The sequence below is a fragment of the Sus scrofa genome, chromosome 7 (genome assembly GCF_054392235.1).
Source record: "Sus scrofa isolate SSC_HxYL_T2T_F1_AM1 chromosome 7, Sscrofa_HxYL_maternal_Yorkshire_Landrace_v2.0, whole genome shotgun sequence".
NCBI classification, from domain to species: Eukaryota; Metazoa; Chordata; class Mammalia; order Artiodactyla; family Suidae; genus Sus; species Sus scrofa.
In genome coordinates this window covers 25,414,662-25,429,372 of record NC_139389.1, presented here as the reverse complement: position 1 = coordinate 25,429,372, position 14,711 = coordinate 25,414,662, and the positions used below count along the sequence as shown (strand labels likewise).

The 14,711-nt window shown below is 45.6% G+C and overlaps 1 protein-coding gene across 1 annotated transcript; it reads right to left on the bottom strand.

The window, feature by feature from the left end:
* Positions 1-11,745: 11,745 nt before the first annotated feature.
* LOC102159737 (uncharacterized) lies at positions 11,746-13,587 on the bottom strand. The gene has a single exon (XM_084966870.1). It carries the CDS (start codon positions 13,318-13,320, stop codon positions 11,746-11,748), a length of 1,575 nt encoding a protein of 524 aa, XP_084822996.1. The 5' UTR covers positions 13,321-13,587.
* Between the last annotated feature and the right edge of the window lie 1,124 nt (positions 13,588-14,711).

Sequence of the window (14,711 nt, the reverse complement as noted above, 5' to 3'; positions counted from 1 at the left end):
AGCAATGCCAGATCCTTAACCCACTGAGAAAAGCCAAGGATTGAAGCTGCATCCTCACGGATCCTAGTCGGGTTGGTTAACCACTGAGCCACAAAGGGAACTCCTGATTATATACTCCTAAAGAGTAAACACAGGACTTGTAGACTTAAACATGATAAGTATTTCCTACATTTTAATTGATTTCAATTCAGTTGAAACCAACAACTGTGAAACTCTTCCCTTTGGTGTTCTCATATGTTAGATTATGTCAGCATCTTGATTTTGTTATTTCTTTTATGACCTCAATCCGTTTCTTGATATTTCATCACAACAGGAACTAGATACATTATTCACATTTCCATTCCAAGCCCAAAAACCAAGGCAGAGTTTAAATATGCCCTCCTTTACTCATAATGCAAACATTTTGAGGGTTTTACTACTAATTCTCAAAATGACATAAGTAATCAACCAATAAATAGATTTATTTTACTTACTGAAATCAATGGATTTTTTTCTTTTGTCTTTTTAGGGCCGCACCCACAGCGTATGGAGGCTCCCAGGATAGGGGTCGAATCAGAGCGGGAGCTACTGGCCACCACAGCCAGAGCCACACCGGATCCTTAACCCACTGAGCAAGGCCAGGGATGGAATCTGTGTCCTCATGGATGCTAGTCAGATTCGTTTCTGCTGAGCCACGATGGGAACTCCCCAGAAATCAATGGATTTTTGAAGGTCACTACATACACTTGTGACTAGCTTTGTTCACCTATAGACTAAGAGTCAGAATACTTGCATATAAGCTCCATACTGCTTGCAAGACAATTGGAAAAAGAAAGAAGCTATACAAAATAACATATTGTATTAAGAGAAAAATAACCAGTAGTTGAAATATTAGTAGATCCACTTACATGGTAAAATCACCTAAGAAGGTTTCTGGAAATTTCCAAGTGCCTGTGCTCTTCTGTGGAAAATGAAGTTATTTTCTTGCGACGTCGTCCCCTTTTATAAATCCTATTATTTCTTATATCTAAAATAACACTCTTCATTTAAAATCGATGTTATGCAGGAGTCCCTGATGTGGCACAGTGGGTTAAGAATCCAACTGCGGTGGCTCGGGTTGCTGTGGAGGTGGGGGTTTGATCCCCAGTTTGGTGCAGTGAGTTAAAGGATTTGGCATTGCCACAGCTGTGGCGTAGGTCGCAGCTTTGGTTCAGATCCAATTCCTGGCCTAGAAACTTCCATGTGCCATGGGTGTGGCCATTTAAAAAAAAAAAGAATAAAATAAAATAGGTCTTATCCAATTTCTTTTCTTTTCCCATATTTCATCCTATGGTAGTGAGACTTTAGAAATAGAGCCGTGGATTGTGATTATGTTTTGTATTATATTTTATTCCCAAAGAAATGGACAGATGTCACTGTCAATTGATTAGAGGGTTATTACAGAAATAAAAAATAATATTCTGATTCAACTTTGAGAAACAACTTTATCTTTATACATAATTCCTTAACCCAATTTTGCCTAATCTATTTTGGTTAAAGAAGAAATCACTCCTGTGTTGCAGGATTACCTTACAGAAGGATGGCCCTCATTGAGCATGCAAGAAATTCCTTATCCAATTACAATCATAAAAGAAACAACTGTAGAATTCATCCTATCTGAATTGCTTTCTTACTAAAGACTCAGGATCTCATTATTACTGAGTACCCTGCACTCAGATAACAGTTTTATAAATCTAAAGAAAACTGAAAATTTTCTCCTGACTTTCAAAGATTACTGCCATGAGATTTTCCCAGTCCTTTTTTTTCCCATTACATCTCTCTAAAAGGACCCAGAACATTATTAAATTTCTGAGATAAGCTTGGGACTGTTATGAAGAAAATATATACTTACTCCCTGGGAACAGTAAAGTTATTATTATTCCATTATCACATACTTACTCCAGAGGAGCAGAAAAGTTATTAAAGATAAATATGTAGCATGTTTTACTGGTTTTCAGAATACATGATAGCATTCCTAGACATTGAAGTTACATAAAAACAGTGACAAAATGAATGATGATAATGACAGCAATAAATAAACTCTGAAAGTAGAGCTGAGGGGGAAAAAATAAGGAAAAAAGGGAATGAGAAGAAAAAGAGATAAATACGTAAAGATAGTAATGTTCTTTCTTGCATTTTGTAAATGATTAAATGTGTTAAATTTGTCTTATGAATATGCGGCAATAGAGAGAAAAAGGAAAAAAAAGGATGCAAATACTAAAAGGGTGAGACCAAATCCAGTAATTGTGTATTGACCTGGAAAGGGCTGTGGGGAGTTCTTGCCTTTCTGGTTGTATATGAAAATTATGGGATTAGTAGAGCTTAATTTGTCTAAATAGGAAGTTAAAGAAAATGCTGATGAGTTCCCCAGCAGATGAGAAAATAGAGCTGGGAAGACAGAAGAATTTGTGCTTCTGAAGCAAATGGGACATGCAAAGGAATGAAAAGGCATCAGGAAAGAAACACCTGAATGGGTGGGTAGCTTAAAGAAACATGGGGACTTTTATTTGAGATGTTTACATCCTGATACAGTCTTAACTTTGTAAGTATGATTCTACTATAACATGCTAAGACAAAATAGAAACAATATGTAGGTGGTCTACCTCTGATTCACTTTAGATATTTCTCCTTAATGTTAGTGTCTGAGGATCATTGCTATAATTTCTTTCTTTACATAATTTTTTTCCATTATAGTTGGTTTACAGTGTCCTGTCAATTTTCTACAGTACAGCAAAGTGACCCATTCTCACACACACACACACACATTCTTTTTCTCACATTGTCTTCCATAATGCTCCATCCCTCAAGTGACTAGATACAGTTCCCACTGCTATAGAGCAGGATCTCATTGCTTATCCATTCCAAATGCAACAGTTTGCATCTGTTCACCCCAGACTCCCAGTCCATCCCACTCCCTTCCCTCCCCCTTGGCAACCACAAGTCTGTTCCCCAAGTCCATGTGTTTCTTTTCTGTGGAAATGTTCATTTGTGTCATATATTAGATTCTAGGTATAAGTGATATCATTGGTATTTGTTCCGTCCGTGTTGCTGATCTTTGCTGTAATTTCAATGCCATGCTCTCTGCCTATTGGATTTCTAAATTGTTATAGATTTAAATAATCTTTGATTTGTTTGAGTGGTAAGACTTTTCAGAGTTCAATTGGTTTCTATAGAAAATCAATATTTTTATTACCCACAAACATCATAATGTGGTTTCAATCCAGAGAAGGGGTTAAAAAAAAAAAAAAAAGGCACACCTGCAGCAACATGGATGGAACTAGAGACTCTCATACTGAGTGAAGTAAGTAGGAAAGAGAAAGACAAATACCATATGATATCACCTATATCTAGAATCTATTATGCGGCACTAATGAACCTAAAAGAAACTCAGGGACATGTGGTTGCCAAGGGGGAGGGAGTGGGATGGACTGGGAGTCTGGGGTTAATAGATGCAAACTATTGCCTTTGGAATGGATAAGCAATGAGATCCTGCTGTATAGCACAGGGAACTATATCTAGTCACTTGTGATGGAACATGATGGAGGATGATGTGAGAAAAAGAATGTGTATATATGTGTGACTTCGTCACTGCTCTACAGTAGAAATTGACAGAACATTGTAAACCAACTATAATGGAAAACATAAAAGTCATTGAAAAATAAAATTTAAAAAATAAAAAAGGCACACCTAAAAATATTTAAATTAAAATACACGATTTCCAAGGAGTTCCCCTCCTGGCTCAGAAGTTAATGGACCTGACTAGGATCCATGAAGATGTGGGTTTGATCCCTGACCTTGCTCAGTGTATTAAGGATCTGGTGTTGCCGTGAGCTATGGTGTAGGTCACAGATGCAGCTCGGATCCTGCGTTGTTGTGGCTGTGGTGTAGGCTGGCAGCTGTGGCTCTGATTAGACCCCCTAGCCTGAGAACTTCCATATGCCACAGGTGCAGTCCTAAAAACCAAAAAAATAAAATAATAAAATAAAATATTTCCAAAGGTAAATAGCACTGATAATAAATTTGTATTTTTCCATAGCTTTCCTCATAATAAAATAAAATACACCAAGGATTTAGAAACACCAGAATATTTATAACAAATTTTCATAAACATATTTAACTATATTTGCTTTTGTACTCATATATAATCATCCTCCCATGCATATTTGTTTTGTTCTCATAATAATCCTCTAAAGCAAAAATGATTTTTTTTTAATCTGAGAAGAGAGAAAACTTGGACACCAAGAAGTTACAGGACTTGCCCAAGTATATAAATCTAGAAAATTCAGTAGTTAAGAAGTGAATAATACAAGACTTTGAATCCTAGGTCAGTATACTTTTCATAATTTCATTGTTCTTCTCACAAACAAATTACATGCAGCAGTGGAATCAAACTTTTTAAATTAAAAAAACAAAACAAAACTTCATAGTTCTATCCTTGAATGCTTCCTTCATCCCACCTTAAGAAACAACCAGTGACAAAACTAGGTGACCTTTGATTTTTACTATCCTCCCCTCCCCAAATCCCTTCTGCATTTACCAGATACTGGGCTGTAATTCATCCATTGTTTAGCATATGACAGAGAGGGGGAGTTATGGAAGACTGACCTGTGGCTTAAACACAATGTGCACATACTGGTTTCTGCTTGCGTTTCTTCTCAGTTCTGGAGGACTTCAACCAAGCTCTCTCCGACCTAGTGAAGGGTCAATTTTAAGAAACTAACACCAATTTATGGCTATCCATAGACTTCATAGATCCACAGGGAGCTCTCCCCTGATTTTTCCTGATAGTACGATTTTGTCCCATCCTTCTATTTAAGCATCTGAGATTCAGCATAATTAACAGCTGCTGCCACCATCATGTCCAGGAGAGAAGAACCAGAGGGACTAAAAGGTGAGACAGCCTACAAAACAATCAGGAAAATGCTTCTAACAAAATATAAACTTCAGGCATGTCAGTTGGGAGAGTCATCTCAGAGGAAACCAAATCAATTTCACTAAGACCTTAATGGTTGCCAAGATGATGTTTATAATACAGATTATTTGATAGGTAAAATCACCCTTTACTATGCTTACTATTATGAGAAAAATAGGACAACTATGTATAGTTGCAAAAGTAATCTTTCTGAAGTATGATTTTTTTCTTTTCTTCTTCTTCTTCTTTTTTTTTTTTTTGTCTTTTTGCCTTTTCTAGGGCCACTCCCTTGGCATATGAAGGTTCCCAGGCTAGGGGTCTAATTGGAGCTGTAGCCGCCAGCCTACACCAGAGCCACAGCAACGGGGGATCCTTAACCCACTGAGCAAGGCCAGGGATCAAACCCAAAACTTCATGGTTTCTAGTCGGATTTGTTAACCGCTGCGCCATGATGGCAACTCCTGAAGTATGATTTTTTTCATGTTTCCCCCGTAGTCTCCATTCTCCCCCTACGATTTATTATATAGCTATGTAATAAACAGAAGATATATATTAATTTGATAGTCACTATATAAATTAGGGGAATACATTTTAATAATTCATATTTACCTAACAACAATTCTAAAACTTAGAAAAATCAACTAACTTGTCCAAGATTATAGCCAGGTGCACTAGGAAGAAAACCAATGCTTCCAGGAGTTCTGAAAGGCCAGTAAAAGAACAATCCCCCTCGTCCGGGCTCGGAAGAGGCGACACCCCAAATCACTCACGAGAAGCGGTCTTGATGCAAACAGCAAGAGGATTTTTATTCCAAGCGCGCTGGGGCCCACAGTCGTACACCACGCAGGGGTAGAGGACTGCGGCCCTGAGTGCGGAATCGGGACAGCTTTTATGGGGTTCACAACAAAGCCTGTGCGTCACAAACCAATCATTTTAAAATATCGAGAGCCCGCGCTCCGTGGACCAATCATTTTAAAATATCGAGAGCCCGCGCTCCGTGGACCAATCATTTTAAAATAGCTCCGGAGGTCCGCATCTGCGTGGGCTCCTGGGCAGAGTGACAGATTGCAGTTGAGATAGGTCACTAGGGCTGTCAATGTGTAATCAATTCTTCTATGGTGCCAGTCAGTTTTACAGAATCCAGATAAGCAATTAGTCAACTCATTTCCTGTTATCTTACTTAGGCCAGGATAGCAGGCCCTGGAACAATAGGAAGTGTGACCTTCTACCTATTTACTGGCAGCCAGCAGGGTCTGGAATTCGGGGGCATTTAGAGCTTTTTATTAACTTCCTGGGTTCTGGGAGGGTTAGGTTGCATTTTCATCCTTTCATTCCCCACTTCTTGTCTTGTTAATAGTTCTAATCTTAGAACTGGGAAGGCTAGAGGTCAGTTTCTCCTTGGCTCAGAAGGCCTTGGTACTGTTGCCTAAGTACCATGATCTGGACTGCACTCACTCGTTCTCTAACAAAGGCAACAAACCTATTAATTAAGCAAGGCCCAACTGTAAGTAACAGGAGCAGGACTACTAGGGGTCCCGTCAGAGCAGAAAGCAGGGTGGTCATCCAAGGAGACCTGTTGAACCATCCTTCAAACCACCCCTGGTCAGCCTCTCTTTCCCTTCGACGCCTCTCTAACCTTTCTCTAAGCTTGCTCATGGAGTCTCTGATGGCTCCTGAGTGATCTACATAGAAGCAACATTCTTCTTTTAAGGCTGCACATAACCCACCTTCTCTTAGAAACAGCAGATCTAATCCCCTCCGGTTCTGTAGAACCACTTCAGACAAAGAAGTCAGGGACTCTTCTAGGTTGCTAACAGACTCCTCTAAGGCTCGGAGATCTTCTGTCATGGCCGCATGTAGCTCACCAAGTCCTTTCTCTAGCTGCTGTGGTCCTGTGATCAGGGCAGCTGTCCCTGTTCCTATGCCAACGGCCGTCCCTAATCCGAGCATTACAGCTAGGGTAAGGGATACGGGTTCTCTTTTCAGTCGGTTATACCGATAGTCATATTCATCAAGGACCACTTCCTCAGGGTGGTAGTACACTCGGGGGACGATTTGGACCATGACACAGAAATCTTTGGATTGGTTGAAGACTGAGGTGGAAACACAGGGGGTTAACCCAGTATTGCATGCCCACCACCTGTTATAACCAGGTACTAAATACTGATTTTCTGAGGCCTGCTCATAAACCACAGTACTATAGCAAAGGTGTTGGTGGGATGGGGGAGCTTTTCCTATGCATGTCCCCTTCCCGGAAACTTCAGTGAGGGTAAGCTTATTTCGGGACCCCCATGTACATTGATTTCTACGCTCTTTGGTCACATTGAATTTTCCTTCTTTAGCCATCCCCTCATAATAAGGAGGCCCTGAGGATAGACAAAGCCAACAAGAAGAAGTGGCATCAGGGTCGGTGGAGTTGATGGCTTGGAAAGCTCCCTGGATGAGACTGAAGAGTCTCTGTCCTGTCTTAACAGGAACACCTGGGGAGTTTCTAGGCGTGTTGGTAGGAATCAATCCAGTGGTACCGTTGCTAGGCGGCTGTGTTATGTCAGGCCGCAGCGAGGTTAATTGGGGCACCGGCAAGTTATGCGGTGGCTCCAGGGCCGGGGGCCCCTGTTCAGCCAGTACTTTATCGGGTCCCACTGCCACAGGGGGTTCTGTCCCCATCTCTATCCTAAGGCGAATGGTTAAAGTGGACCCTGCTCCCCCGCCATATTTATAAAAAACTATTCCCCAGCTCATACCATTTATCCACTTTTGAATATTTTCCTGTTTTCCTTTTTCAGTGAAACTTATCTTTAGATAATCTAAGTCTGATGGGGAGCAGCTCTTATCTTTATATAGTTTCATCACTTTGTACTTGCCCGGGCCGGAATTTACAAAGGAGAATTTTACCCGGTCCTGGAGAGAGATCGGCCATTTCCAGTCTCCATCGTTGGAGGTGACGCAGCTCCATCTCCTACAGAAGGATTCCCCAGAACCCCCACAGTATTTCTCTTTCTCTGTGCCTGGGCAGCAATAGAACCCATAACTACGGACTAGGTTGGGAGGTGTGCTTTTAACAGCGGGGTTAATCAATCGGAGGCAGAAATGCAGTTCAGGCCACCAGGTGCCTCTAGGAGCAACACCTCGAGTGCTATTTACAGTGACACCCGTATCAGGGTCAATAATCAGCCAGGTAAGGGATAAAGGTCTATGGGGGTTCGAGCTGTCTATAAGGCGTTTACTACTGGCCTGGGGAGTTATTGTTAGAGTAAGGAACCAGGCGATGGAGGCGAAGCTTAAGGGGATTCTCAGTCTTTTCGGCTCTCCACCCCGAGTCGGGAGGTGGCGCCAGCTTAACGTGGGATGCATGGATCCAGGTGGAGATTCCTTCGACTTTCACAGCCGTTGGTGTGGTCAAAAGTACGAGATAAGGGCCCTTCCACCGAGTCTCGAGGTTTCCTGCACGGTGGCGTCTAACATAGACTGAATCTCCCACTTGGAAGCGATGTGGAACTTGCAAGTCTCCTTCTCCTGAGTAGGCCTCCCGGAGCTGCTTCCACGCTCGCTGCCTCACCCACTCGAGCGCCTTGAGCCTAGAGAACAAAGGCTGGGAAAGCAGCACATCAGCACTATGTACAGAAGCAATTTCTACCAACGGGGGGGGGTCCCCCGTAGAGCAATTCATAGGGGGTCAGCCCAAACTGTCCAGGGGTGTTCCTAACCCTAAAAAGCACAAAGGGCAGGAGAGCTATCCAATCATTAATGCCAGTCTCTGTGGTCAATTTGGTGAGGGTCTCTTTAATGGTTCTATTCATCCTCTCTACCTGTCCTGAGCTTTGGGGTCTGTATGCACAATGCAGTTTCCAATCAATCCCCAATATCTTGGCCAGTCCCTGACTTACCTGGGCAACAAAAGCTGGACCATTGTCTGACCCGATTACCTTAGGTATTCCAAATCTCGGAAAAATTTCCTCCAGTATTTTTTTAGCCACCACGGTTGAAGTCTCTTTCTTAGTAGGATAAGCCTCTACCCATCCTGAAAAGGTGTCTACAAAAACCAATAGGTATTTGTTTCCGTATTTAGCCGGCTTTACTTCAGTGAAGTCCACTTCCCAGTGAGCGCCTGGGTGGCTCCCCCTTAGTCTCTTCCCTGGAGGTACTTTGGAAGGATTAGCATTAACCAGCTGGCAGGGCACACAATGTTTGACCACCGAGTCAGCCACTCCTGGTAGCCTCAGAACATGATAAGGGGATGTTCTGACCAACTGCTACAGGTGTTTAGTTCCTAGGTGGGTGAGACGATGTATCTGTTGGACATATTCTAACCCTTCTTTGTGGGGCAGGATTTCCTTCCCATATGAGGTATAGCAGGTCCCCTCCGGAGTCTCAGAGAACTGGTCTATCTTTTTTATCTCTTGCCAGTCTTCTAGGGTGTACTGTCGTCTGGGTTCTGGGGCTTTGGGCGTTTCTATTATAGGCAGAAGGTTAACAGCCTGGGCTGCCTGCTTGGCAACCCGGTCAGCCATCTGGTTCCCTCTAGATATGAGATCTTTGGCTTTCTGATGTCCAGGACAGTGTATAATAGCTAGCCTTTTTGGCAAATGTAAGGCTTCTAATAAGCTTAGAATTTCATCTTTGTTCTTTATTTCCCTCCCTGCTGAGGTAAGCAACCCCCTTTGTTTATAGATGGCCCCGTGTACATGTGCAGTCGCAAAGGCATACCTGCTGTCCGTATAAATGTTTATGGATTTCCCTTCGGCCAGCCGCAAAGCTTGCGTGAGGGCCATGAGCTCAGCCTTTTGCGCTGAAGTTCCTTCCGGCAGGCTGCTGGCCCAGATCGTGCGGGTCCCGTCCACCACCGCCGCCCCAGCCATCCTCTTACCTTCCACCACATAGCTGCTTCCGTCAGTGAACCAGGTTAGCACTTCTCCAGTCAGCGGTATGTCTGTAAGGTCCTTGCGGACCCCAGTCTCCTCAATCAATAGTTGATGGCAATCATGAGTCACTGGTTCATCAGTCTCTTCAGGCAGAAGAGTGGCAGGGTTGAGAGCGGCTGGTGGAGCGAACGTGACCCTCTCTGTGAGAAGCAGGCTTTGATAGTGGGTCATGCGGGCGTTGGTCATCCATCGGTCTGGGGGCTGCCGAACGATGTTCTCCAACGCATGGGGGGCTATTACAGTTATATTCTGTCCCAAAGTCAATTTGTCAGCGTCCTTGACCAGTATGGCCACAGCTGCGATAGCCTTCAGGCATACGGGCCAACCACTGGCTACAGGATCAAGCTTCTTTGACAGGTAGGCAACAGGTCTCCTCCATGGTCCTAGGGTTTGGGTTAAAACTCCTCGGGCTACTCCCTTACGCTCATCCACATAAAGGGTAAAGGGTTTAGTTACGTCAGGGAGGGCCAGAGCAGGTGCGCTCAGCAGGGCCTTTTTGATAGCATCAAATGCCTTCTGGTGCTCAGGAGCCCAGGAGAATTCCCCTTTTTCTTTGGTTAGCGGGTAGAGTGGGGCTGCTAAGGTCGCAAACCCCGGGATCCACAGTCTGCAAAATCCAGCTGTCCCCAAAAACTCTCTCACTTGTTTGGCTGTGGTTGGGGCCGGTATCTGGACTACAGTTTTCTTCCGTGCCTCCGTCAGCCATCGCTGCCCGCCCCGCAAACTGTACCCCAAGTATGTTACCTCTCTCCTGCAAATCTGGGCCTTCTTAGCAGAGGCTCTGTAGCCTAGGTCAGACAATTCCAGCAGTAGTGCCTTCGTACCTTCTAAGCAGTCCTGTTTGGTGGCTCCCGCCAGAAGCAGGTCATCCACGTACTGGAGGAGGGTCACCTGAGGGTGTTGGATCCTGAAGTTGGCCAGGTCCCTGTGTAGGGCTTCGTCAAAGATGGTCGGGGAGTTCTTGAACCCTTGGGGCAGTCGGGTCCAGGTGAGCTGCCCGGTTCTTCCCGTACCTGGATCTCTCCATTCGAAGGCAAAAAGTGGTTGGCTAGTGGGGTGTAATCTCAGGCAGAAGAAGGCATCTTTTAAGTCCAATACTGTGTACCAGTTCCGTTCAGGCGGGAGGGCGCTCAAGAGGTTATAAGGGTTCGGGACCGTTGGGTGTATGTCCTGCACCCTTTTATTGACCTCTCTCAAGTCCTGTACTGGTCGATAATCATTGGTCCCAGGCTTCCTAACCGGTAGCAGGGGAGTATTCCAAGGGGATTGGACAGGAACTAGGATGCCCTGTTGGATTAATCTTTGAACATGCGGCCAAATTCCTTCTCGAGCCTCTCTACTCAAGGGGTACTGTCTGACTGATACTGGTGTAGCACTGGCCTTCAGCTGAATAACCTGTGGGGGAACTTGCTTTGCCAAACCCATCCCTGCGGTTTCTGCCCAGGCTTGGGGAAACTGCTCCAACCAGGACTGTATATCTTGATCAGGCTTTACTTGGGGAGAATATAGTCGATATTCATCATCTAATTGGAGGGTCAACACAGTGATGGGTTTGTTATTCACAGACACTTCTGGTCTTCCTTGTTCAAAAGAAATTTGAGCTCCCATCTTGGTCAGTAAGTCTCTACCTAGAAGGGGTACTGGGCACTCAGGGATGACCAGAAACGAGTGGGTTACCCGTCCCACTCCCAAGTCAACGGTTCTTCGGGTAGTCCATGGATACTGCCGTTGCCCTGTGGCACCCATCACCCAGGATTTTTTTTCTTTTAGTTTTCCTAATGGTTGTAGCAGCACTGAATGCTCCGCTCCGGTATCAACCAGGAACTCAACTGGTTGCCCCTCCACCTTCAAAGTTACCCTGGGCTCGGGGAGGGGGTCCGAACCCCGTCTCCCCTAATCTTTATCTTCTTCTAGAGCTAGGACCTTCGGTCCTTTGTTTCCCTTCTTGGGGCAGTTCCTTGCCCAGTGTCCTTTTTCTTTACAATACGCACACTGGTCCTTGTCGAGTGGGGTCCTATTGCCCAGGTTCCCTGACTGTCTAGGGCCTGACCTAATTTTCCTAAAATCTCTCTCTCTCTCCCTGCTGCTCTTCCCTTCAACCACTGCGGCCAAGATCTTAGTCAAATTCTTCTCTTGCCATCTATCACGTCTTTCCTCCCTTTCTTCTCTCTCCTTTTCTTTTCTCTGTTCCTTCTCCTCTTCTGTCTCCCTTCTGTAATACACCTTCTCTGCCTCTCTCACTAGATCACGTAACTCAGCCTCCTGTAACCCTTCCAGTCTCTGAAGTTTCTTTCTGATATCCAGAGCCGACTGCCCTACGAAGGCCAGGGCCACTGAGGCTTTCTGGGCCTCCGAGGTAGGATCAAAAGGGGTGAACCGCCTGAAGGCTTCCATGAGCCTCTCAAGAAATACCGAGGGAGGTTTGTTCGGTCCCTGCATCACCTCTCTTACCTTAGCCAAATTAGTGGGCCGTCTTGAGGCGCCCCGGAGACCCGCCACCAGAGCCTGGCAATAGATTTTCAAGCTCTCCCTACCTTCAGCCGTGTTGTAGTCCCAACCGGGGCGAGTCAAGGGAAATCCCATGTCAATCTCATTTTGCAACTGCGTGGGTCGCCCGTCGGCCCCAGGAACATTTTTTCTAGCCTCTAACAGAATTCTCTCTCGCTCCTCGGTTGTGAAGAGTGTCTGCAGCAGCTGTTGACAATCATCCCAAGTAGGCTGGTGAGAGAACATAAGGGACTCCACCAACCCCGTGAGGCGTTGGGGATCCTCCGAGAAAGGGGGATGGTTAGTTTTCCAATTATAGAGATCTGCAGAAGAAAAGGGCCAATACTGGAGGGGCTGCAATTGGCCCCCCGGCATGGGAGGGCCATAGGTGCGCAGCGGTAATGTCGCGATCTCGTCTGTCCGCTCCGGGGTGGCGCCTCTCCGGCTCCGAGTCCCGGCAGCAGGTCCCTCCACCACCGGAGCTCCAGGAGGGGCAGAGGGTCCCCTCACAGCACCCTGTGCTGGATAAGGGGGTGGGGGAACAGGTTGGGGTTCCGGCCAAGTCGGCGGCTCCTCGATCTTGGGGTAGATACGAGGAGAGGGCTCGACTTTTTCGGCCGAGTGTTTGTTTTTCTCTCCAAGAGCCAGGATTCGGGGACCTGGCTTTCTTGGTTTATTTAGCCATGGTTTAACCCATGGCGGAGGATCTTCTGCCAAATCTTGCCACGTAAGGATATAGGGCTCCTGATCAGGATGAGAGCCGGGTCCAGTCTGAAAAATGACTGCTTTAACAGCCAGGATAATTTCAGAATTAAAGGTCCCCTCTGATGGCCATCCAACATCGAATGTTGGCCATTCAGAGGCACAGAAAGTCTGCCAAGGTCCCTTCTTAACCTGAACTGACAAATTATGAGCCCTGGATCTAACTTCAGTCCAATGGTCGAGAGTCAAACTAAGGGGGGTCGTCACTGTCTGTCCCATATTAAAACTGTAGACAAGGACGCACAAGACAAAGACACACGAAACAGAAACCAACAGATCCAGACACACGCGACCCGTCCGCGTCTTCCACAAGCAGGCAAAAGAGTCGGACGGCCGCGGAGGGGGAAGCTTTCGCTTCAACAACAGAACTCGGTCCTCTGACCGACAGTAGGAGACCACCAGGCGTCCCTGGCTCTCCCCACCTCCCAGGGCGTCCCCCAGGGCGGCAGCCTGTGATCCTCCTAGCACGTCTGCTGATCACAGTCCTCCAGTCCTTACGGTCTGAGAGGACAGCTGCAAACCGAAAGCGCGCATCACCGAAAACAGACACTCAGAACAGAGACGCCGGCCGACACACACACACGTTCCAAAGGGGATCCCTTTACCTCCAAGTCGGTTCTCGGGTGTAAGGGGTGGTCGCAGGACTTCCCGGCCAACGCACCAAATGAAAGGCCAGTAAAAGAACAATCCCCCTCGTCCGGGCTCGGAAGAGGCGACACCCCAAATCACTCACGAGAAGCGGTCTTGATGCAAACAGCAAGAGGATTTTTATTCCAAGCGCGCTGGGGCCCACAGTCGTACACCACGCAGGGGTAGAGGACTGCGGCCCTGAGTGCGGAATCGGGACAGCTTTTATGGGGTTCACAACAAAGCCTGTGCGTCACAAACCAATCATTTTAAAATATCGAGAGCCCGCGCTCCGTGGACCAATCATTTTAAAATATCGAGAGCCCGCGCTCCGTGGACCAATCATTTTAAAATAGCTCCGGAGGTCCGCATCTGCGTGGGCTCCTGGGCAGAGTGACAGATTGCAGTTGAGATAGGTCACTAGGGCTGTCAATGTGTAATCAATTCTTCTATGGTGCCAGTCAGTTTTACAGAATCCAGATAAGCAATTAGTCAACTCATTTCCTGTTATCTTACTTAGGCCAGGATAGCAGGCCCTGGAACAATAGGAAGTGTGACCTTCTACCTATTTACTGGCAGCCAGCAGGGTCTGGAATTCGGGGGCATTTAGAGCTTTTTATTAACTTCCTGGGTTCTGGGAGGGTTAGGTTGCATTTTCATCCTTTCAGTTCCTGCTGTGGAATGGTGGGTTAAGGATCCAGTGTTGCTACAGCTATGGAGTAGGTCACAGCTGTGCCTTGGATTTGATCCCTGGCCTAGGAACTTCCATATGCTGTAGGTGCAGCTATAAGAAAACAAAGACAAAAACAAACAAAAAAAGCAGCACTTCCAAATTTGATCTGGCTTTTCTCGCTCCAAGTTATTGAGCATTACTAATCCAGACTCACCCCATTTGGATGTCAACATTAAAATTCAACATGTTTTTCACTTGGCAGTACAGCAGAAATTGAAGGAACATTGTAAATCAACTATACTTTAATAAA